At 37.9% G+C, this 26,255-nt stretch overlaps 1 protein-coding gene across 1 annotated transcript; it reads left to right on the top strand.

The window, feature by feature from the left end:
- Positions 1-2,205: 2,205 nt before the first annotated feature.
- LOC128602395 (coiled-coil domain-containing protein 81) lies at positions 2,206-25,418 on the top strand. Its single transcript, XM_053616161.1, has 14 exons — positions 2,206-2,400; positions 4,376-4,437; positions 5,225-5,378; positions 10,014-10,273; positions 11,372-11,540; positions 11,753-11,939; positions 14,401-14,509; positions 16,162-16,308; positions 16,474-16,596; positions 17,583-17,752; positions 19,670-19,759; positions 19,984-20,343; positions 23,925-24,050; positions 24,727-25,418. Exons 1-14 carry the CDS (start codon positions 2,322-2,324, stop codon positions 24,863-24,865), a joined length of 2,175 nt encoding a protein of 724 aa, XP_053472136.1. The 5' UTR covers positions 2,206-2,321; the 3' UTR covers positions 24,866-25,418.
- The last annotated feature ends 837 nt before the right edge of the window (positions 25,419-26,255 follow it).

Below are 26,255 nucleotides of genomic sequence, written 5' to 3'. Positions count from 1 at the left end.
TGCTAGTGTAATAGCATTCTTACTTGAAGTTAGGACTAGAAATTGCTCGTAACTTACCAAAATCATTTATGAATTGTTAAAATGATTGAGGGGTTTTCATTTATCTACACTTTTGTATGGAAAAATGTTGCAATTATAAATATTCTGTTCATCAGAAAGTGATCTTAAGAGTCTTTCTTAAATACACCAAATTTAATCAGCTTATAATTTATAGGCTTCAGATGAATGTTATTACGGGACATCCAGTTATATAACTGAACCCAAAACAGTTTTTGAGTACTTGTCTTCATCATTATTAAATCTTAATCTAAGGGATTCTTCTGAGGGACAAAACTCATTTATTTTAAAATGGTGTTCTTTCATTTTTGGAAAAATTGGAAATCTAATACAATAATAATATCTCATGTAACTCGTCCATGTCCAAGGTGATGTCTGAGCTGACTTGGATAAAGTCTATAGATGAAAACATTTTTAATGTTCTTTAATGTCACATTTTCGGTATATAATGCGAAAGTTTCCTATATATAAATGTAGCCCATTTAAAATGACCATGCTCTGATAAGTGAGTAAATTAAACGCAGTAACTGCTGATGCCCCTAGATGGCGTTTACCTCTTTTTTTTTTGAGAACACGTGGTCTGATCATGTTTAGTAGATGTTCATCTTACAGAGAGTGAAGAGCTACACATTAACCTGCTGAGGAGTTGTGAGAAGAGAGATCTTTCTTTGAGTATTTTGCTTCAGATAAAAGCAAGAAGAGTTTGTTTTATGAGTTCAACTTTAAACAGGGCACCGTAACGGGGGTGAATATTAGGATGATTCTAAGGGCCCTGGTCAGACAGGGGGCCCAGCAGAACCCCATACTTTCCTGTATGATTTCGGTATTTAAATGGCCTCTTTGCACAAGAATCTATTAAGCACGCTATAATGAATGCCCTCAGACTGTTCCGAGTGCATGTGTTACGACACGTTCGACATTACGACATTCACTGATTATTCAGAAACGCCGCACTTCACAGCTGTGAGCCGTTACACGCATCAGTTAGATGGCAGGAGATGACGCAGACAAAATTGGGATACCAAAAGAGGAGAAAACAAGATGGGGAAGACAGTTCATCACCCAGTTTTTCCACAAATAAGGTGATTTATGTTCCCTGTTTTGTGCTATGATTCTGAAGCTAGCCCATATATGAAGCTGTTATAATGAACATAAACTAGAAATTCTATCAGTTACTCCCCCTGATGTTTATCCTTGGAAGTTGGAACACAATATTTCCAAGAATGTATGTTTTTCCACGCAATCGAGCAATAGTAATGGAGCATTGCTCTTCAAAAAGGACGGAAAAGAACCAAGTGACAAAGTACAGTGATTCTTATTAAATTTACTGAAGTTATTCAGTCAAATGGTGCACGGTGTCTTAGTGGTTAGCATGTTTGCCTCACACATCCAGGGTTGGGGGTTCGAGTCTCACCGTGGCCCTGTGTGTGTGGAGCTTGCATGTTCTCCCCATGCTGCGGGGGTTTCCTCCGGGTACTCCGGTTTCCTCCCTGAGTCCAAAGACATGCATGGTAGGCTGATTGGCATGTCCAAAGTGTCCGTAGTGTATGAATAGGTGATGTGTGTGTGATTGTGCCCGATACTCCCTGGGATAGGCTCCAGGTTTCTGTGACCCTGAAAAGGATTAAGTGGTATAGAAGATGGATGGATGGATTCAGTCAAATGAGTGAGTGAGTGATTTTCTCTTTGTTGTTTGATAAACATTATTGAAACAGACAGCAGCAGGTTTATTAGACTGCTGTCACTTTAAGACCTAATGCACAGATCCAATATACTGTACTGACACACATCCGATTTTCCCCCAACTGTTTACATTCACTTAAGACATAACCGACTGTGTGTGTATGATATTTGACCATACGAGTGTAATAATCCGCTAAAGAGAACTCACACACAGAAAGCCCTTGTTCAGGCAGGGAGACATTCGTTCATTTCTTCTTATCTTACTGACATCTGACCCACAAACCATGCAAGATTTGAAAGAAAGATGGAGTCTAGGCATGTGGAATAGGTTAACTGCGCAATAAACAGCATGTACTGATTAGGCTGTATCATATATTTGTCAATCTCCCTCTCTCCCTATTGTCTAAAGTCACACTGCAGGAGGTTCTGGGCGTAACCATGTTGGCGTCATGTCCCCATGGCAACGAGCTCTGCTCGCCGAGATTCCTGAGCACTGCAGCCAAGCTTGCGGGAGCAATATACTAATTTATTTTTATAACAAATTGTTATGATTTTATCATTTTAGAAGCAGTTTTAACGTCATGACTGACGGCTTGCTGGCTGTGGTTTCGGAGGCAGAACGCAACCGTTTTCCAACCCTCTCTCAGCTGAGCGAGAACGGTACAGTAATGTCCTCTCAGCACTAAAAGACCAGATAAAGTTATAAAGTGGAGGTAGTTTGGTTTGTTATAGTCTGTTAGTACAAGCCTAAATGACTACTTTAGTTGAAAGTTCAGCAACTGAAAATTTCCTGGAGGGAAATGAACATCAAAATAATTATCCAAAGTATTGCCTGCAGTCTGTAGATTTATTATAGCTTTTATTTTATAGGCTATATATTTTATATCTACCAATATAGTAATATAAAAAGGCTATAATAGTAATATAAAATAGGCTGTATATTTTAAATCTACCTATATTGTAATATAAACATTCAGAGTGAGTGACTTTGAAATATCTGTTATATGTAGTTAGTACAAGTCATTGGTAGAATATCTAGAAATATCCTTGTCTCAGAAGATTCAATAACTAAATAGGTTCATTGATGCTTTGTCCCGCCTTGAAAAAAAACAACAACCTAAAAGCACAGGTCATGAACTCACTAGAGGGAGTAGTGCGTTAGCAGACTTAGACATTGGGAGTATAATTTAATTATAAGATCAACCTTGATGAAAAATCCGGCTTGGTCTGACCACAAACCGAGCTGGTAAATTATTCTCAAGCTTCCTTATTGATTAATAAAGGTGTGAGTAAAGCTCTTGCTTTACTTTTGCGATATTTTCCTGAAAGGACAACTCTACCATGGTGCATTAGTTGCAGTAATTCAGCTGTTTTCTTGCAAACATGGTCCACCAGTTTGACCAGCTCGAGATTTGTTTTGGCAGCTGATAGATGGTCAGACCAAGCTGGGTTTTTCATCAGGTGATCTATCTTTTCTAAGATAAGTGGCGTAAAAGTTAGGAACAAAGGAATACATAGTTAAGGTTGGTGCAAACACTTTAAATAGGTCCCGGTGAGATCTTTAAGTCCACGGTGAAGTGTTTCAAGTCCTCTCCAGCCTGGAATGTTTTTTGTGAAAATGTGATTTAATGACTAGGAATAATAGAAATTCACACTAGCATATACAGTGGATTTACTGATGTAAAAATAAATAAATAAAATAAACAAACCCCAGAAACCAAGATAAAACATGTCGGATCATTTTCCACCTTTAATGTAACCATCAAAAAATTGAGGTTGAAAAAAAGAGAAAGAAACAAATCTTTAAAAAAAAATTTAAAAAAAGACACATACAATAACCTGGTTGCATAAGTGTGCACACCCTTTTATAATGGGATGTGTGACTGCTCTCAGAATTACCCAATCACATTCAAACTCATGTTCAAAAGTAATTATCATACACCTGTCATCAGTGAAGTTATTCTGATTAACCCAAAATAAAGATCAGTTGTTTCTGTAGGAGTTTCTTGACATCTTCTTGGTTTAATCTGACCGCTGAAGCCATGGTTTATAAAGTATGTACAGGATCTCATTGTCACAGTGTATCAGTCAGGAGAGGGGTACAAAAGAATTAGATGTACAACGGCGCACCATGAAAGTTATCAACAACAAGTGGAGAAAATGGGGCACCGCAGTGACATTACCAAGAACAGGACATCTCTCCAAAAGTAAAAATAAATAAACTTATTTGTTGGTTGCTCTAATCACATTAAAGGTGGAAAAACGTCTGCCATGATTTATCTTGGTTAAATTTTTTTTTCTAACATCACAAAAACCTACAATTTTAACAGGGGAGTGTAAACTTTTTGTATGTCTACTGTGTGTAAAATATCTTTTCAGTATCATGGCAATTATTAAATGGATTTTGTAAGGTCTCCAAAGGAATATTTTCCATCATCCTCATCTTTACTGGTATAGCACTATAACAATTTAAGATGTGTTTTTTTTTATTTTTTATCATGGTGTATCGTCACACTCTTCATACACAAGAATGCTACAACAGAGACATTCTTTCAAATGCTAAGCTTAAGTGAATTCTCTTAAAGGAGGAGTGATGATTTTAAGCAAATACGTCATGTGTTTTATTCCTGCATAGATGTGGATAACATTTGGGCAAATGTGTCAGCTTTCATCGAACGGAACATGTCTATGCAAAAGGTAAGTGACACAAGGTGAAGTAGAAAGAGACTGCTAGTTTAAGCAAATCTGAATAGAAATAAATGCTCCTCTGTGAAATGTGAAAGCTCAGTGTTCAGAAATTGAATGGAATTACGGTTATGGTCACTAAAATAGTCAAGTTAAAGAAAGTCTACTGCGATGCCATCCATATGAGGTGAGATTACATATCTAACCTCCAGGACCAGAATACGACACAATACACATGAAGGACAGTGTAAGACAATGTGAAATATATATATATATATATATATATATATATATATATATATATATATATATATATATATATATATATATATGACTTGTTATAATGAATAATGTGAATAAGGGCTGTAATTATAACATGTATAATTACACTGTAAATTAAGAACAATAGTTCAGTAAAGTACACTATAAAAATGGTCCATACGTACAGGTGTGGAGTATTTGTAGTCCATTACACTCACTCCTAGTTATAACCTCAATGCTATAAGGACTTCCGCCGACACCTTTTTACGAGTCTACACCACAAGTTCCCAACCCTGGTTCTGGAGTACCCCCAGTCCGCTACATTTACATGTTTTCTCACACATCTAATTCAACTAATCAGCTAATTAACAGTCCTTCTTGAGTTGGTGTGTGGGTATGTTAGAGCAGGGAAAAGTGGTCTACACAACAGTGTACTTGAAGTATTGCTTTTGAATATCATTTCTGTGAGGTTCTTGGTGTTCTTCAGGGATCAATGCAAAAAGTATCAGGTTGTAAGTGGTCAAATGATATCCTTCAGGGAGTGTGCATTGCTGGCCTTGGAGTGTTCACCTTCTCCCAGCAGAAGTTGGATGTAGGCAGCAAGTATGTGCTTTATCAGAGGCCAATCTTCATCTTAACTGAGAAACTTTGCCAGTCTCATGGCCTTAAACAGACCAAACCTCTCGCTGCAGGTGAGTAAATGCATCGTCACACTGGCCTACCGCTAAGACAGGGATTTTCTTAAATCCATCTTCTTTAGACCAGGACATTTCTTTTCTTTAAAAAAAAAAATAATAATAATTTTAAGATAAACACTTTAGCACTGGAACATAGATAATGGATGGAAATGGATAGAAAGTTATACATAAACATGTTTTCTTTTTTTTTTTTGACTGGTCCAGTAATAGAAATTATAGCCATAACATTATATTACTAATTATATTATATTATGTTATATTACTCATTTTAGTCATAACAGCCAAGACACTACCACAAGGCTATGGTGCAAGTATTTACTGTACTATTTACCGCTTTAGTTACAATTAATAAACTTACTTAATTATGAACTTCAGCATTAATAAATCAAAAGTAATGTTAACAAAGCATCAAAGTAAGCTAACAGATATGGTTGATGCTTATTTAAATGTTAACTAAATACACCTACATTGGTTAACGTTTACTCAATCCATGACTAAAAATAAATTCACATAAATTAAATTACAGTGTATTCCTAATTGTTGATAACTTTCTGAACTCTGGTATCCAGGTGTAAATATTGGAACGTGCTTCAGCCTCAGTTCTGAATTTTTCCAGTTAACAACCACAAACATGTTGATGAAGGTGTTGTTCATGTCACTGTGAGGTTGATTTTGCTCACTGATGGTATGAACATTTGTTAATGCAGGTATTGCTTATTTGGCGTATTAGGTTCATTATTTAAATATTATAATAAAATAATACGTGTATTAGTGTAAAATAATACTTTGTTAATGTTATTTATTGTGTTCTAATGCTGAAGTTCATGGTTTGTTCTTGTTAATTATTGTTAAATAATGTCTGTATAGAGAACCTTAATGTAAAGCATTAAGCATATAGTAAAGGAATTCAGAGCAAGTAAATGAAGAACAGGTGAAATCAAGCAGACATTATAGTTAACCTAAAGTATACAGTCAGAAAACGTACATAAAACAGAAAATTACAATCCGTGATAAAAAGGAAGACAATAGTTGTGTAACACCTAAATAATTATAATAACAATTTATTTATTTATTTATTTATTTTTTGCATTACTAGCAATTGGCAATTATGCTAGTGGGTAAGTACAGTAATAACAGAATTTTAGTTTACTTGAAACCAACATGGCTAAGTATATAGAAACTGAATAGAGCCTTAAACTCTAATGTCCTGAAAATCATCTTCAGTGGATAATCTCACCTGTCGCCAGTCTGGTAACTGTAGGTCTGTACCTAAAACCTGTTGTTGTAATCCTGTGCTTATACCAGGACACTCATTCAAAATATACTCATATTGAACATGCTTTTAATAAACAGTGCTGTTTTCCTTTAATCTTCTCTACCTGTATATTATAATGATTTTACCCAGAAGAATGTCCACTCTTGGTTTAAGCCCTGGGTTTCACCTGTGAAGACTGCATTTGTTGTTAAAAAGGATAAACGATCATGAAGGCCAGAGAGCTGTCTATATGAGAAAAGCAAGCCACAAGCAATTGCACAAGCATTGGGCCTAGCCAATGCAACAATTTGGAATGTCCTGAAAAAAGAAAGAAACCACTGGTGTACTAACAACCAGACAGCTCGTCCAAGGAAAACAACAGCAATTGCTGACAGAGGTATTGTGAGAGCTGTGAAGAAAAACTCAAAAACAGCTGTCAGTTACATCACCAGCAACCTCCACAGGGCAGGGGTGAAGGTATCACAACCCAAGAAGGCTTCAAGAGCAGAAATATAGAGGGCATACTACAAGATGCAAACCACTCAACAAATCAGAAAGCCAGATTGGAATTCACAAAGAAATACAGAGATTAGCCTCAAAAGTTCTGTAACAAAGATTAATCTCTTCCAAAGTGATGGAAAGACCAAATTATGGAGAAAGAAAAGGATCTGTTCGTAATACAAAACATACAAGCTCTTCTATCAAGCGTGGTGGAGGTAGTGTCATGGTTTGGACTTGCATGGCTGCTTCTGGAACAGGATCACTAATCTTTATTGATGTAACTCATGATGGTTGTAGCAGAATGAATTCAGAAGTTTACAGAAACATCCTGTCTGCCAGTTTACAGACAAATGCATCCAATCTAATTGGATGGGAAGAACTTCCCATAAAAGCACTGCCAACACAACAAAGGACTTCATCAGAGAAAAAGTGGAACGTTTTTGTCTGGGAAAGTCAATCACCAGACCAAATTAAGTATACATTTCACCCCCTAAAGAAAAACAAACAAACCAACAACTGAAACTGTGGTACAAGCCTGCAAAAGAAGAATGCAACAGTTTGATCATGTTGGTGGGAGGAAGGGATATGCAAGCAAATATTAAGTGTTATTTACTTTAATTTACTTTAAGGTTATCTGTATGTGTTACTATCTAAGGCTATTACTTTAAAGAAAAATATCCAATATTTTGTTCACCTAAAAATTAGGTGGTCTGCCATTAAAGCTGTTTAACACATCTAGCTGTAAATATCAGGAAATGGAAGCTGAAATTCTGATCTATTATCCATTGATCTCATATCCATTGTTTGATTTCAGACCCAAATGTTAAAAAAACAAAAAACAAAACAGAATTGGCCTTTGCCGTTCCAATACTTTCTGAAGGGGGATGTAACTCTATTGAGCTAATTGATTTCTTGGCCTAGATCTTGTGCGATTGTGGGGCAGTGATCTTTAACAGCTGATATATATGGTGGGGCTCTGCCTCACGAGCCCCTTTTGACAAGCAGTCACCACTACTGGTTTCCTCATTAGAGATCTAAATGTACAGTGCATCCGGAAAGTATTCACAGCGCTTCATTTTTTCCACATTTTGTTATGTTACAGCCTTATTCCAATATTAATTAAATTCATTATTTTCCTCAAAATTCTACAAAAAAATACCAATAATGACAAAGTGAAAGAAGTTTGTTTGAAATCTTTGCAAATTTATTAAAAATAAAAAACAAAAAAGCACATGTACATAAGTATTCACAGCCTTTGCCATGACACTCAAAATTGAGCTCAGGTGCATCCTGTTTCCACTGATCATGCTTGAGATGTTTCTACAACTTGATTGGAGTCCATCTGTGGTAAATTCAGTTGATTGGACATGATTTGGAAAGGCACACACCTGTCTATATAAAGGTCCCACAGTTAACAATGCATGTCAGAGCACAAAAAAAGCCATTTAGTCCAAGGAATTGTCTGTAGACCTCCGAGACAGGATTGTGTCGAGGCACAGATCTGGGGAAGGGTACAGAAACATTTCTGCAGCATTGAAGGTCCCAATGAGCACAGTGGCCTCCATCATCCGTAAATGGAAGAAGTTTGGAACCACCAGGACTCTTCCTAGAGCTGGCCGCCCGGCCAAACTGAGCAATCGGGGGAGAAGGGCCTTAGTCAGGGAGGTGACCAAAAACCCGATGGTCACTCTGACAGAGCTCAGCGTGTCTCTGTGGAGAGAGGAGAACCTTCCAGAAGAACAACCATCTCTGCAGCACTCCACCAATCAGGCCTGTATGGTAGAGTGGCCAGACGGAAGCCACTCCTCAGTAAAAGGCACATGACAGCCCGCCTGGAGGACTCTCAGACCATGAGAAACAAAATTCTCTGGTCAGATGAAACAAAGATTGAACTCTTTGGCCTGAATGGCAAGCGTCATGTTTGGAGGAAACCAGGCACCAGTCATCACCTGGCCAATACCATCCCTACAGTGAAGCACGGTGGCAGCAGCATAATGCGTTGGGGATGTTTTTCAGCAGCAGGAACTGGGAGACTAGTCAGGATTGAGGGAAAGATGAATGCAGCAATGTACAGACACATCCTTGATGAAAACCTGCTCCAGAGCGCTCTGGACCTCAGACTCTGTGAATGTCCTTGAGTGACCCAGCCAGAGCCCAGACTTGAACCGATTGAACATCTCTGGAGAGATCTGAAAATGGCTGTGCACCGACGCTCCTCATCCAACCTGATGGAGCTTGAGAGGTCCTGGAAAGAAGAATGGGAGAAACTGACCAAAAACAGGTGTGCCAAGCCTGTAGCATCATACTCAAAAAGACTTGAGGCTGTAATTGGTGCCAAAGGTTCTTCAACAAAGTATTGAGCAAAGGGTGTGAATACTTATGTACATGTGCTTTTTTTTGTTTTTTATTTTCAATAAATTTGCAAAGATTTCAAACAAACTTTTCACGTTGTCATTATGGGGTATTGCTTGTAGAATTTTGAGGAAAATAATGAATTTAATCCATTTTGTAATAAGGCTGTAACATAACAAAATGTGGAAAAGTGAAGCGCTGTGGATACTTTCCGGATGTATTGTATATCTTAATTTGTGTTAATAAATTGCATTCCTGGAGGCACCACAGTGTTGAGTGTTCTACTTGCTGTACTACGTGTTCTAACTCCTACGTGGTTTTTAAAATGATGATTATTATTAAAGAAATATAATTAAGCATGTAAATTTTATGTGTAAAAACATATTTTAGTATCATCCTATTTTTCAAAAAATAGGTCATTTTGACCTGAACAGAACATCCATGCTTAACTGTATTCGATAAGCCGACTGAGTGAAGCCTGTAGGGGTTTCATTGAGCTTTCTAACATTAATGTCACACAGCAGGGGACATTCCAGTGGTGCAGCTCAATTTCACTGCCCTGAGCATGGCCAGCCCATTCGAGCGCGACGTGGTGGAGGGCTGTGTGAGGGAGATGCTCCTCTTGCTAGTACGTGCTGTGGCTGCCCAGCGCACCGTCTTTCTTATCTTCAGGGGCATTGGCATCCTCTCATTCCGTCACAGCAACGTCAAGATGAAGTTCTACCGCGACTTCATCTCAAGCATGGATGGCTCAGGCACACTCCTCTGGGCTCTGACCAACGTGAGTCCGAGTTTACACACATATAGGTTGGGGTTTTAATGTGATGGCTCTCATTTAATCTCTAAAATGTACAGTTGTCTCTTGAGGAGATTGTAGATTATAATTCTAATGAGGAATCTAGATTAGCACAGAGCTATTTCACTCAAACTGACTAAAATTGGTTAGTTATGATGCTTCAGATGCAGTCTGATAGCAGTTAATCTTCATAGGTGCTTCTTAACAGGCCTCATGCTTTCATAAAACAGCAAAATGTAATTGAACAGAAAGCCAAAAGCCTTGCCTTGCAGTTATTTTCTTCAGTTCCAGAGCTGTGAGAGACAGAATATTTTGACCTTCTACCGCAAATGCAGCAAAAATCAAATCAATTTATATATTGGTTTTTTAAAGCCCTCATTATTATTTTTATTTATTTATTTATTTATTTAGGCACACGGACAGTTTGAAGCAAAGTGTCTCATTAGAAAGTACAATTAACAGTTTGTTTTATTTGCTGTCATCAAACTCTTTATGAGCTGCTCTTAAGCAGTTTAGCATGGAACAGTAGCCCACCTTGCAGCTGCCACAGTCGTCATGTTTTCTCTGTGCATTGTAGTGTTTGTGCATGGTTACTTTTGCCTGAAGGTTAACGGGTCATCTTCACATACTGAATGCTACTACCTCACATTTACCAGGGCAAACTAAATGATTTATATATAGTGATGGTCAGTATTCCATAATGAAATTTGATTCATTTTCAAAATCAAAAATTTTCCTTATCCTTTCAATCTCTGAAATCTAGGGTTAGCACAAGTGTTGTCTTTTGGAGATTAAACTTCGTATTTCCAAGAGGTGTTTTAGTTGTTCATAGAAAAATTTGCATTTTGAAATTGGGCATTTCTTCAGATTTTACAACCAACCAATAAACAATCATTAAAAATGAGCCATAACTCTTTCCTTTTTAAAATTTTTTTTTTAAAGTCAGAGCTGCCATTTTCAGAGAGGGTGCTGCTAACTGATTACTTGGACAAATGTGTATAAGTAACAAGTCTAAAATGGTGTATTACAATGGACGCAGGATTCTCAAGCAATCTTATGTAAAGCCACAAGCTCATTTTTCAGAGACCTGGAACGAGCATCTCTGTGGTCTCTGGGACACTCTCAAGCCTCCAGCGCCCTGGGAGCTGCAATGCCATCACGTTCCCCAAAATCTCATCAGGAAAGGCACTGAAAGAAGAGGATGACGGTTCTGCCCCTGAGCTGTATGATAGACAAGAGGAGATTCGAAAAGGTGAGCTGATACCGACAGACCTCAGTTACATAATGTTTAAATACTTATAAATAAATAATCTATGTGTGTGAAATGAATACAGTAAAGTTTTATATTCTTAGGGGTTAATTGACCGTCATCAGCATACTGGAGGAATTATTCATTTATACAAGAAAGTCATACCGTGAAAGACATAATTTGTCTGTGTGTGTGTTTGTGAGTATGTGTTACAGAGTCCAGGCTTTCAGCACAGCCTGAATTCCGGCCATTCACAGCCAAAGCAAATGGAAACATCTCAAGTGATAAACAACAGACTGAGTTTCCATTAGAAACGATGGAAGGGTATGTCAGCCTGAATATGTTAGTGTTAGTCAGTGTAAAGCAGGGGTGTCCAGTCTTATACACGAAGGGCCGATGTGGGTGCAGGTTTTCTTTCCAATCAAGCAGGAGCTGTGTCTGATTCCACCTGTTTAATCAGTTGATCTTGGCTTTCAATAGACTCAGGTGAGCAGGTTTTATTCTGGGTAAGAAAACTCCAACCCAATTTGGACCAATCAGCTGTAAGCAAAGTGATATAAATCTGACACATGCAAGTTAACCCTTTAGTGTTTGTGCTGGCTTTTCCCGATGACCATCTGTACGAAAGATATGGATTTTGGGCAGAGGGTATAGCTCATCTCTGCAGGCTTCTTGAGCCATGCATTAAAAACCTGACACACCGAAGCCGCTCTTACTGTACCGCAAACTTTGCGGTTCTTTGCGAGTGATACATGTCATGCAGTGGCATTATTCCTCTTGTCCTAAATTGATATTTATTTTATTAATATTTAATTACAAAAATTACATTTATATTAAATGAAATTACATGAAATATGTTGGAGTTATAAGTTTTCAATCCGTTTATTCTCATTGTGAGCCTGTAAAAGTAAATTATGCATTTACATAATCTGCGATTTTCCCGAGCTTTGGTGTCTGAAAATGTGTTGCTTTTTACAGTTAGTGTAGGTTAAAATTCCTCATATTTCTGCATTATAATTTCTTGCTCTTCAAATGGAATTATGCACACCCTTTTTTTTCCCCCCCATGTTGAATGCTATTGGCTATTTGCTGCAAACGTCTGGCTTTTATGTGTACGCACATGCTGAGTAAACCTTGATGCAGGGTTAAAACCAGGGTTGACTGAGAAAGTTGATAACCAGCATTTTGAAACCTTAATTAACCCGGCTTAGATTTGTTTGGTTTTGTCAACTCAAAACTCTGTGTTTGTTCAAATCGCTTCATGAAACAGGCCTCTGCACACTGTTTTTTCAAACAATATTGGTGTTTTGATTGATTGTGAACATTGGTACAAAATCTTCTATTTGAAGACTGTTCAATTTGACTGAGATCCAGTGACTGTCAGGCCAAAACTTACACCATTTTCATACTCATCAAACCATTCACTGAGCCATTGTGCCTGTGGATGCAGGCAGAGTTTATCCTGAAAGAATCCACTCCCAGGATAGAAATATTTCATCATAGGATAAAGGTGATCAGTCAGGACCCTGGCGTCTAATGTGAAAAGTGGACCCAAGCCATTTCCCCCCCTTTAATTTGCCACCAATCTGTATATAGAACAAAAATGGCACATCTATATTGATATCATCAAATGAGATGTCCTAGGTCAATGGAAAATCCATTGTACTGAATAGATCATGATGGCTAGACTCTGCATGAGTCCTGCAAGTCCAGTGTAATTGAATCCCTCTGTAAAAGTCACTCTTATTCTGACCTAGAACCAGATTACCTACTGCCAGATTCTAATAGAAAGCATTATAAGAGAAACTGCATCTCTGAGCTGAGAGCAGTGTCAAAAGCACAACTTCTACCAGCCCTGAAACCCAACACCTTGCAGAGGACGCTGCCACCTGTCAGCACTGTTCCATATCACAGTAGGAAGCAGACAGTCTACACGCTGGCCTTTAGCAACCTGTTCTCTCAGACTCTGTTGATTGAATGGATTGAGATTACCACTCAGTGGGGGGTGTGCTGAAAGACCGATTTTTAATTCACTGCTTCTTGGAACTCATGGAATATTCATACGCTGTCTATGAGTTTCAAAACCTGTTCGTGCTATAGATCCACCATCAAGAGCTATTTTTAATTGGTCATTTATTCACAATAATAATACATCTTACAACCTGATACATATTGTTAATTAATTATGAATCATTATTTAATAATGAATTATTGTGAATTACTATTATTAATTATCATTAACACAGTGCAGTTGAATTCTCAAATCTGATTAGTTAGAAGGTGTTGATTAATTTTCTATAATAGTAACTCTGATAGTAGTGCCAACTGTAACTAATACAGTATTATTTAATAACCTGTAATACAAAGACTTGTGTGGTGACACAATAATATAAGGCTAGTAAGAAATAGATCTTTTAAAAAGTGCTGTTATTTAACAAAGAAAAATATCGATATGCTTAATTGTTGATATGTTTCATTGTTGATGTGTTTTCTAGAGACATTTATTGAAGGAGTCTCTAGCATCAGCGTTTTATTACAGTCTTTAAGTTTTCCACAATGGGAAGGTCTTCAAGGCAGAGGACTTTCTGGCTTCTCGCGAAAGCGTGTTATTTAGCTTCTATATTTTTGACACACACAATAAGACTTAAAACTGATGGTTCTTTAGGGGTGAAATAAACCTGAAAAATGTTCCTGGAAACCTTTTGTCTAGGCTCATCTTTGACTTTTTTTTCTCTGTATCTAAATGACACTAATTTTCTTGCTCAAATCATGGCACTTGAATGTTTAGTTATAAAATTAGCTATCAAATGATGTAGAATGTCGTACAGTTGCGCATCCTGACAGAAGTCCTGTACAATTTTAGACATGCTGAAGCCCCACAGCCACCAGATGGCACTGCTGATAAAGTAGGAGTGAAGCGAGAAGCTGCCTCCCCAAGTCCGGCATGCCTCGACCACACCCGAGCTGGACAGGTGAGTCAGCTTGTTTATTTCTTTACTTGAGCTATGCAACTCTTCAAACTGTCCACATGCAAGGGATCTAAAATGCTCAGAATATTGTTTAGAGCAGAGATGCTAAATCTTTTTGCAGCCAGAGACCCCTTTAATGTAAAAATTTAAAAAATAAATTAATAATAAGAATTCCATGAATCCCCTTATAGTTGAAAAAGTTTAAAAAACAATAAGTTTAAGTGTATTTACTGAAGCAGTATAGCTTTTACATTTCTTATTTTTATTGTTTAATTTTCATTAAATTATTTGGTTATTTGACTTTTTTATTTAATATATTGTTTGACTCCATTTATATGCGTAATTGTGGTGTTTTTGACATTTGGATTAAAATATTATATACATATATTATATACGTAAATAACGACTAGAAGTCAATAAATAAATATTATAACTTTGATAAAGATTAAAGGAAAGATTTAAAGGGCCCTGCACCCCACGTTGACCACCATGGATTTAGAGCAGCTTGTCATGTACAACCCCAATTCCAAAAAAGTTGGGATGCTGAGTAAAATGTAAATAAAAAAAAGAATGCAATGATTTGCAAATCTCATAAACCCATATGTTATTCACGTTAAAACATATCAAATGTTTAAACTGAGTAAATGTACCATTTTAAGAAAAAAATAAGGCAATTTTGAATTTCATGGCCACAACACGGCTCAAAAAAGTTGGGACGGGGCAACAAAAGGCTACAAAATAAGTGCTGCTAAAAAGCTGGAGGAACATTTTATACCCAATCATGATACGGACCTGTTGCCAATTAACCTAATTAGTTGCAAAAATAGTATCTTAGAGAGGCAGAGTCTCTCAGAAGTAAATATGGAATGGAATCTGGATGGAGGCATATGTTGCTCTAAAACCTGTATATACCTTTCAGCATTGATGGTGCCTTTCCAGATGTGCAAGCTGCCCATTCCATTCCACTAATGCACCTCCACCATTACAGAATCATGCCTGTTATTAATGCAGTGCCACCTGAGGGCATGCAGTATTGAATATTGATCTTCACCCTTGTCCCTTGTGCACAGAGATTTCTCCAGATTCTCAGAATCTTTTTTTATAATATTATGTACTGTAGATGATGAGCTATTCATAGTCTTCACAATTTTACGTTGAACATTATTCTGAAATTGTACCACAAATTGTAGACGCAGTTTTTCACAGATTGGTGAACCTCTGCCTCTCTCTAAGATACTCTTTTTTTATACCCAATCATGTTACTCACCTGTTGCCAATTAACCTCCAGCTGTTTCTTTCTAGTAACCCTCACTTTTCCAGTCTTTTCTTACCCCGTCCCAACTTTTTTGAGACGTGTTGCGGCCATCAAATTCAAAATTACCTTATTTTGTTTCTTAAAATGGTACATTTACTCAGTTTAAACATTTGATATGTTTTCTATGTTCTACTGTGAATAAAATATGTGTTTATGAGATTTGCAAATCATTGCATTCTGTTTTTATTTACATTTATTTGCATTATTACATTTATTTACACAGCGTCCCAATGTTTTTGGAATTGGGGTTGTATATCTGAGTTTTAAATTATTCTTGTGAAATCCATATTCTACTGCAATCATTGCATGTGGTCACATACGTGTGTGTGTGTGTTTGTAGGAGCTATGCTACCTGTGTATGCAGCGAGCCCAGCGTAATGTACCACTGTATTTGGCAGAGGAGAGACACAGACAGGACAAGGAAGAGGAGAAACTGCTGCTGCTCGCCGAGAAACACAGAGACGAGCAGTACTTGCAGAGAGAAGAAGTGAGGATCGGCCACATCAAATTTCCAAAAACCCCTCCCCAACACACACACACACAGTTCCTATTTTCACTGTAAATATTTACAATGTTATATAATTAGAGAAACATAATAAACCATACCGTTATATCCACACAACACAAAAACCCAGTCATGTGATGCTTTAAGGTCAAGCAAGAGCAGAAACGGCAGGACAATAAGAAGATGGCAGCATTTAATCTCGGGGTCGCTGAAACACTGAAGGCAAAGAAGTCAGCAAGGTCATCCCAGTTTGAGGTGTGTCTTATCAATGTAAACACACTCGCACACTTAAATTGCTATCGTTATAGGGCTTTCCCATCGCTCTAAGCATTACTGTAACTAAATGTTGATACTTGTAAGACAGGGGGGTCCAAACTTTTTTCAAAGGAGGCCAAATACAAAATACTCAAGGGCTGGTCATGCACACACGCGCATATACATTCACTGTCCATTTTATTAGGAACACCTGTACATTCATGTAGTTATCAAATCAGCCAATCATGTGGCAGTAGCACAATGCATAACATCATGCAGATACAGGTCAAGAGCTTCAGTTAATGTTCACACTAAACAACAGAATGGGAAAAGAAAAAAAAGTGTGATCTCTGTGACTTTGATTGTAGTAGAGATATTGGTACCAGATGGGCTGGTTTGAGAATTTCAGAAACTGGAAGAAAAAAAAAAGTGTCAGAATGCAGTTTTAGCTTTCAAAGTATTTACCTGCATATAAAGTTGCTTCAGCCAGGATAGCTTCCCGCTGCTTCAGTTTCCTTGTCCTCACATTCTCTGAATATTTTTTTTGCATTGCCCATGATTTGTTTCATAATTCTTTAATTACCGCAACAGTAATTAAATTACTGTAATTAACTTTGTCTGTAGCCATGACTAAAATTTCCTTCAGTAAATTAATTTGCAGGTGCAGTCAGAGAAAAAAAAAGTCTGCTGCCATTGTTAGGTGAAAGGAAAAACTGCAATATTTTGGCCAGCAGGACGTGTATCATACATCCTAAGAGAGAAGCTGCGGCCCAATTAACATCTGTCCCCAGGCCACGTTTGGACCTGGGGCCTGAATTTGGACACCCCTGATCTAAATCTAACTCTGTGCCTCACCTTCAGTAAAGTCATGCATTACTATAACTAAGGTTTGCTCTCTGTAGCACTCTATATTATTTAAATACAGTGCAATCTGTTTTGTGTCATTATGCTGATAACACATTGAGTACTTTTTATTATGCTAACACAATACACTGTCCCAGGGCTCGTACATCTTTGGTAGACGGCCTGTCACTCCTCCAAGGCTTCTGAAGCAGAGGTGCTACATGCAGGAATTGACAGAGCAGCTGACCCAGAGGAGACTGAACCGCACACAGAGATGCCAAGACCAGGAGCTCACTGAGCGGCTATGCCAAATCCAGCTAGCTGATGAGTAAGACTATGAATGTGTGTTGCTGTGTCTGAGATTATTCCTGCTCTCACTCATTCACTGTTCACTATATAGATTGTATGGACAGAGCAGCAGTAACAGAGACACCAGACCAATCTCCAACAACACTTAGTTGTTCCAGAAACATGTCATCATAGGTGGCATAGGCAGCACATGGGAGGATTCTGTACATGAGTCACTGAAACATGACTGGGGCCCTGAACAACCCGAAAGGAAGGGCGACAAATTGGTGTACACTAAATGGAGTGGAAAAGGCAGTTTCATGGGACATTGGAATCAATCCCTGCATCCCAATTGGCATACTTATACTATGTACTAAAAGTATGTATTCTTTTGTGAAGAAAAAAAGTACATATTTTTTAGTGTGTAGTTAAATAGTATGCACGTACTGGGACATACCAACACTTCCTGTAACGGATTCCTCATTGCAGCTCATCATTTAATATTCCTTATATATTTTATACTATATCATTTAATTTATCTTTAAATGATATGATGATTTATTTGATTTGCTTGATTTATTTTTCCACATTTCATTTACACCTTCTTGAATTCGGCAAAGCAGACGGTCACAAAGCTCCTCCTTCCTTGTGCAAGGAGTTATGAGCAATATTAGCTGAAAAAGTGTCCACGGATCTACACTTCGAAAATCTACCAGAAATAGTAGACCATCCGGATACTTATTTCAGCATACTATGATTTGGGACACACTAATTCTAATCTTGGATAATATTTAGCATGGATAGAATGTCAGTTGGGACGCAGGGAATGCCTAAAGTCCACATAGAACTAGACTGAACCATTGGCCTTGGGTACCAGGATAATGGGGCTAGACCACTCACTGTGGAACTCCTCAATTCCACTCTTATCGAGCATAGCCTGAAGTTCCTCCAAAACAACCGGTTTCTTTTGGATTCAGGCAAATGGTAGGTGTGCCTGTGCACAACCACCCTGGGAATGAGTCTCAATGTGATGCTCTATGAGATTAGTGTGACCTCCAATGGCCCTTGACACTTTGCAGGTAATTTAGAGCTTTACATGGGTAATAATACGAGCACTTTATCTCCATGGGAAAACTCACATAATCGAGCGCTCCATCATACAGCCGGGATTGTTGTTCAAGATCCTAGAGCAAATTCTCCTGTGTTAATTGCCCCAACGTGTGCAGTATTGCACTCAAGTCAAGAACGTATTGCATTTCATTCTCTGTGAAGGTTTTTTCCTGCGTGATATCTAAGACGCCACATGGTCTTTGGCCGTATTTTAAATCAAATGAGGAGGAACCCGTGGAGACTTGCAGGACCTCTCGTACGAGCCACATATCCTAATAACAAATGTAATTGGGAACAAACTTATTTTTAGGGATTGATTAAAACCATTCGAATAGGCAACGTTTTAATCCCCAATAATTCAGAGAGCTTGAGAAAAGCGTGTAGTCCGAGAAAAGTGTGTGACACAACACTGTAAAAAAAATTACTGTAGATTACTATAGGAGTGAATACTGTAAGATTTACAGTAAACAACTTTTTTCAAAAAATGTTGCAGTAAAGTACTATAATATCATACATATAAATAACACATAATCCAGTACAGCTCATGTGGCTGATGCAGGATACAACTGAGCTGAAGCTTAAGGGTTTTATTCAACCACCCAACCATGGCAATTTGCTCATGGTGGGATTTGAACACTACCATCTGATCTGTAACTCAAAGCTTGAATGACTTCCAGAGAACTTCCAGCGAACTCGTACTTTCACAGGTACCATTATGGGATGTTAAACAGACACAGGTACTCGACCAGGGGTTGGTAAAGGTACTATTCTGTACCGCACTGTACAGAAAAGCTCTAAGAGAGTATAAAAGGATGTGGTTTAATAATTGTGGTGTTGTGTTTCTCAGGTTTACGAAACTGAAAGCTCAGGAACTTCTCCAGAAAAAGGAGAACATGAAGAGGCTCCAAAAGGCCCTAGATATCCAAGTAAGGGAATTAACATAATAATAGAAACATATAATTCCTGCATCAAGTTTTCTAAAGTTCCAAGGTTTAAAGCTTTGAATAGGTTTGGTTAGCAAACATTGTATCTGAAGCACTTAATTGGCACACATAAAATGTCTTGTACATCAATTGCAACATTTGTCCACAGTTAGGACTGTACAGGCAGGGTTTAAGTCAAATTAGGGATAAGAGTTGGTGTTGCACATTTAGGATAAAGAGTGTTAAAAAGCAAAAAGAGTGTTATGTATTATTTAAGTGTAAATATGTCAAGGGATTCCAGGATCAGTGAAATAAGTGTAATGCAAGAGCTGTGTGTGTGTGTGTGTGTGTGTCTGTCTTTCCTCACTCAGCTGGAACACCGGAGTCCAGGCCTCCCTGCACGTCAGCCTGACTCGGACGGCCCTGTGTTTGGTGTGAGGGATGGTGCTCCAGCCCTTCTGGCAGAACAAAAACAGAGAGCACAAAGAGTTTGTGAAGAGCAGCTAAAGGCAGCATCGAGCAAGAGGAAGGAGGCACTGTGCAGCCGGCTGAGTGAGCAGAGAAAGGAAAGAGACATGCTGCAGCGCAACCACCAGGAGTGAGTAAACACAGCTTGAAAAGCACAACCAGAGCAGCACAACAAAAATACTTGCTACACCCACATGTTCTGGTTGATATGTACCACTGCAGCACAGTTATAATATTTTGAAATACTTAATGTACTTCATCTTAACTCAATTATTAGTAACGCAAACAACATTTTTGTGAACATTCACAAAATAGATACAGACATGCTACAGGGATCCAATGGGTGTGGTTTGTGTGCAAAGATGGGAATGCAACAGGGACAAAATCATCTTTGTGTTTCATTTATTAACATCACTGTTTGTTTCAATTTCAGGAAAGTCTTAAAATGTGCCATTCTGATGCAAACTGAACACAGCTATTATTATTATGGTCACATTGTCCTGCTTATTGTCATATTCATATCCTTCAGTACATGGATATAAACCAAACATGACATCCACGTATGTGAAAGGGCGTCAGAGACCACAAGTGCAATAGTTGACATACAGACTTTCATAAACAATCCATTCATAAATGTTTCCATCAGACTTCGTTATAGGTTACGTAACTTTCTTGCAATCAAATTAGGGTTAAGCAAAAAATATTAAAGTGCACCAATTATGGTTTTGAAACGTGCCTAATTTTGTTTTAAAGGTCTAATACGATAGATTTACGTGCATCCAAGGTCAAAAAACACTTTAACGTGCTCATAATTTTAACCGCAGCATTACCTTTTTTTCTTCAGTGTCACAAACGACTCCTTGAATGATCCGTTCTAAAGGATTCATTCTAAACTCCTCCTTTCAGAGAGCATACTCTGCTCTGATTGGTCACATGTCCCAGTCTGTTGTGATTGGTCTACCGCTGTCAGTGAGCAGCCGATGAAGACCAGAACGGGTCTTTTGTTACCAAATTACGTAGGTTAGTACAGGAAGTAAGTCTGGAATTACTAATGACTCATTTCGGCTGTTCAGAATCGGTTCGTTCTTTTGGGAGTCGATGACTCGGTTTGTCATGCGCTTTGATTTTTGAAACTTTGCAGATGTTTTTACGTTCACAAACTGATATATAACACACTACTTGAAAGGTAACATTTGAAAAAAAACCATAATAGGTGCATGTTAAAGATATTATATAATTGATCAAATAGAAACAGTAATATTCTGAGTTCTGTTTATGAGCACAGGCAAGAAAAACTGATCGTATATGTGAAAATGGTGGTGAAAATCACAACCAGCCTGTGTTAATAAGTTTTTATGCCTATAAATAATGTGGAATAACTGGCATCTAATAACAATTTTCATAAAATGAGTTCTATGGGTGGAAAGCCATAAATAAATATATTCTAATAATAAACAGATAAATTGGTTCCTGTTTGTAAAAATTTTGAGAGCCCCTGCATTTGTACATATGAACTGTCAGTCGTATCAGTCACATCATTATCTATTACCATGCATTAACCCAGTGACACTCAGTCTCAGTCCTGAGGATGTAGTGCTCTCCACACTGTTTGGATTTTCCCTCCTTGAACACACATGGCCTACCTCTTGATAGCGAGCTGATGGGTTGAATCAGGTGTGTCCCATCAAGTGAGGGAAAAACCAAAAGGCTGCAAGGAATTTAGTTACCAAGAACCAGTGCACTGATGTGTCAGCTCATTCCTTATAAACATAATGCACGGTTGCATACCGCACATAGAGATTGCAATGTGCTCAGATCAGGCTAAGCTGCTTACCAAGAGGCTTACATTATATCCAGATTGATTCTGATATGATGTTAGTGAAAAATGAGCTCATTGAATTCATCTAACAGTGAATATCTTAACTGATCATGCTGATATATTCTTGGAAAGGGATCATAAGGAATTGTTCAGCAGTCAGTGCACATGTGTTTAAGGTCAAAGATCATGGAGTGTGCTTTTTGTTAGTTCAATATCTGATATATACATATAATTCAAGATGTAAGCGGATACTCAGTGTTTTGAGTAATTTTTTAGACAGATGTCAATACTATTCCTCACTGAGGACTGTATATTTTCTTTGCAGTCAGATGAGGTAATACAATTGCAATTAAAAGTATTCAACCCCCATTGCAAATCAGGTTTTTCTGTCAAAATATACAGACTTTCAGCTGTTTTCAATGAACAAGTCAAGCAAAATCTATTGAAATAGTTCAACACAATGAATGCTTCAATTCAACTGAAAATGCAACTTATAATGACTTCTCCAGTTTCAAAATGATTCAACCCTTTCATGGCAAGCATCTTTAGTACTTAGTAGATCACCATTTTGCTGTTATGACCTGCTGCAAATGAGATGCATAGGTTCTGGCAGCGTTCGTGAGGAATCTTATCCCATTCCTCATGAGCAATGGCCTCCAGTTCAGTAATATTCTTGGGTTTGCGTGCTGCACCCACCGCCTTCAAATCCCACCAGAGATTTTCTATGGGGTTCAAGTCAGGTGACTATGAAGGCCCTGTAGAATCTTCCAGGACGACTTCTGCAACCAAGCCTTGGTGGAATTTGAGGTATGCTTGGGATCATTGTCCTGTTGGTAGGTCCAGTGACGCCCAAGCTTCAGCTTCCTCACAGACGGCATGATGTTTTCTCCTGGGATTTCCTGATACTTCAGTTAATCCATCTCACCTTCCACACACTGCAGGTTTCCAGTGCCAGAGGATGCCAAGCAGCCCCAGAGCATCACCGAGCCACCACCATGTTTGACTGTGGACAGAGTGTTCTTTCTTCATTCTTCTTTCTCCAGATATAACTCTGATCCATTGTGCCAAAAAGTTTTGTTTCATCGCGCCACAGAACAGAATCCCAAAACTTCTGTGGCTTATTTATATGATTTTGATCCGACTTTTCTTGTGCTTTTGGGTCAGTAGTGTTGTACGTCTTGGAGTTCTGGCTTGGAAACCTTCTGCATTTAGTACACACCTTAATGTGCTCACTGAAACCTCAGTGCCTGTTACCACCAAGTCTTGCTGCAGGTCTTCTGCAGTCACTCGAGGGTTTTTCACAACCAGCCTTCTCAGAATTCTGGTTGCAGCCGTTGATAGCTTCCTTTTTCTGCCCCGTCCAGGTATTTGATATATTTTCGGTTCAGATATTTCATGTGTTCCAGCTCAAGCACACCTGGTGCAACTGATGAAGCCTTTGATTAGTTGCATCGGGTGTGCTTGAGACAACACCCGTTTTGCATGTTTGTGCTGTTGTGAGGGATTCTATACAGGGGGTTGAATAATTTTGAAACTGGAGAAGTCATTATAAGTTGCATTTTCAGTTGAATTTGGGGAAACCACTTGAAGCATTCGTTGTGTTGAACTATTTCAATTGCTTTTGTTCGATTTGTTCACTGCAGCTGAAAGTCTGTACATTTTGACAATAAACCTGCGTTGCAATGGGGGTTGAATCATTTTGACTGCAACTGTATTTAGCAGGAAGAGGTTTTTGTAGAAATCAAAACAAGCAACAATGATTTCAAAAGTTATTACTGTTAAACCCCAACCAAAACCATAATCATTTGTGATTTTTCATAAGAAATGGCTTGCCCAATTTTCTACAGATTTGCAATGAGACTCTGTTGATCTTACATTTCACTGCTTGGCAGACTGATAGCAGATCGAATCGCCCATTATGAGAGGCTGAGAAACCTGAGGACTGCACTAGAAAACACATGGTCTCACAGCGCTGACCTGAAACACTGCCGAGACCTAGAGGAGAGAGCTTTCATTAGGTGAGACAAAAAGATGGTTAAAAAAAAAAAACAAAAACAAAGAATGCAAAGAATCTTGAAAGGTTTACAGAAAAACGGGTCTGAGATGAAAGAAGTTTTCACGAACAACTATGTAGATTATTTTGTACTCTTATTGTGACATTACATAGTTTTAATTTACTTTTATTTGTAGGTTTAATTTTTAAATTGCAATTTTGGCTATTGTTGTGAAAAGCAGTTTACACTTTATTTCTTTCTCAGTTATAAAACAGCTGTTGAATTCTCAAATCTGATGGGTCAGAATGTATTGATTAATTTTCTAAAGCACCTTAAACTCCCAGAACCTGTTACTGGGCCGAGACTTTACTCAGAAGTGTAACTACATATAGAATACTTCATATTCATTTTACTGTAGTTACTGAATAATTCATAGTATGTGTTAAATAATATACTTTAAAATGAATAACTGAGCAATAAGCTGAGACTTTCAGAAGTTAATATACTGTTTATTTCTAGAAATGTATGAGACAGAAGAGAAATACTGTAAGAGTAGAATGATTTCATATAAGATTATACATTTCTCAGAAAACTGCTTTTGAACATATGCCTCTTGTCAGTGTACATGTGGAGTTCTTATCACTTCACCTGCAGTATTACTGCACATTATGGTTTTATTTGAATATGTTTATGTACGCAGGTCGGGTGGCAGGCTGCTGATAGATCAGTGTGAACAGTACCGCCGCTGTTTCCAGTGCAAGAGAAAACCCACCAACTGTGGTGAGAGCAACATCTGGAAGGATTCCCACTACATCCCCGGCTCCCGTCTGATGGTGTAGCCTCCTCTAACTCTACTCTAGAATAAACTAAAATGCTTGAAGTTCTGGCACACTTGAATATGGTTATATCTGTTTGGTATTAGGTGTGGATGCTGAAGCCTGTGCTCAGTGATTTCTTCACAAATGTCATAAAAGAGATATAAATGTCCTTCTTGCTACATGTGTCATTCTTTTAATGGCCCAACATAAAAAGTCACAAAAAAGTAAAAAAATAAAATTAATTAAAAAAAAAAAAAAAAATCTGTTGCAGATTTTACTAACACATTACTATAAGAACCAGAAATGAACATTTATTAATAAAGAATTAATGCTTTTGTAATGATGGATTAATACATGCACTAATTCCGTGAGCATCAGGAAATAATTAGGTAATACGTTATACCTCATATACCTCTGACTCATTTATGAATAGCCATTAATAATAGTAAAGGTTGATGTTAAGTCACTGTCTTAATTAATATCATGGCCTGCAGTATTAATAAAGGTCATTTACATTAATTACAGCCTTTTTGCACATAAAATCAGTAAAACACCCCAGATCTGCACCTTTGCTTAACAGAAAACTTATTAATAAAAGGCTTGACTAAACAAATAGGTTTTCAACCTAGACTTAAAGATTGAAACTGTGTCTCTGAGTCCCAAACACTAATTGGAAGGCTGTTCCTTAAGTGGTGGGGCTTTGCAAGAGAAACCTCTGTCTCAAAGCTGGAGTGGCAGATCATAAAAGACCAAAGGTTGAATCAAGTACGGAGGTGCGAGACCATTCAGTGCTTTATAGGTCATTAGTAGAATTTTAAATTCATTACGAAATTTTACTGCCAGCAAGTGCAGTGTGGAAAAGATAGGCGTGATGTGATCAAATCTTCTGGTTCTAGTGCGGACTGTAATGGAGCTTGTTTATGCTCCTACTGGAACATCCAGACAGCAAGGCATTACAAACGTCCAACCTAGAGGTATCAAAAGCATGAACTAGTTCTTCTGCATCATGTAATGACATGATTTTTCTTATCTTAGAGATATTTCTGAGATGACAAAGGGTTATACTAAAGACATCCAGCCTAGACATCTACTTTCCCAACAGTTCAGTGACCATAACCTGCTGTAAGCTACATAACCATGCAATTACTCTTAATATCCTCTGACTGACAAAGGTATATATCATTAGCTCACACATGAAAACTTATGACCAAAGGTATGTGGACATCTGACCATCACACCCATTGTGCTTTTTGAACATGTCGTTGCAGATTTAGTCTCCCTTTACTGTTATAAAAACCTCCATTCTTCTGGGAAGGCTTTCCACTAGAGTTTGGAGTGTGGCTGTAAGGATTTGTGTTCATTCAGCCACAAGAGCATTACTGATGTCAGGCACTGATGTCATGTGAGGATG

The sequence above is a fragment of the Ictalurus furcatus genome, chromosome 26 (genome assembly GCF_023375685.1).
Source record: "Ictalurus furcatus strain D&B chromosome 26, Billie_1.0, whole genome shotgun sequence".
Lineage (NCBI taxonomy): Eukaryota > Metazoa > Chordata > Actinopteri > Siluriformes > Ictaluridae > Ictalurus > Ictalurus furcatus.
Note: the sequence above shows the minus strand (reverse complement) of the source record. Positions and strands in the feature narration are given on the sequence as shown.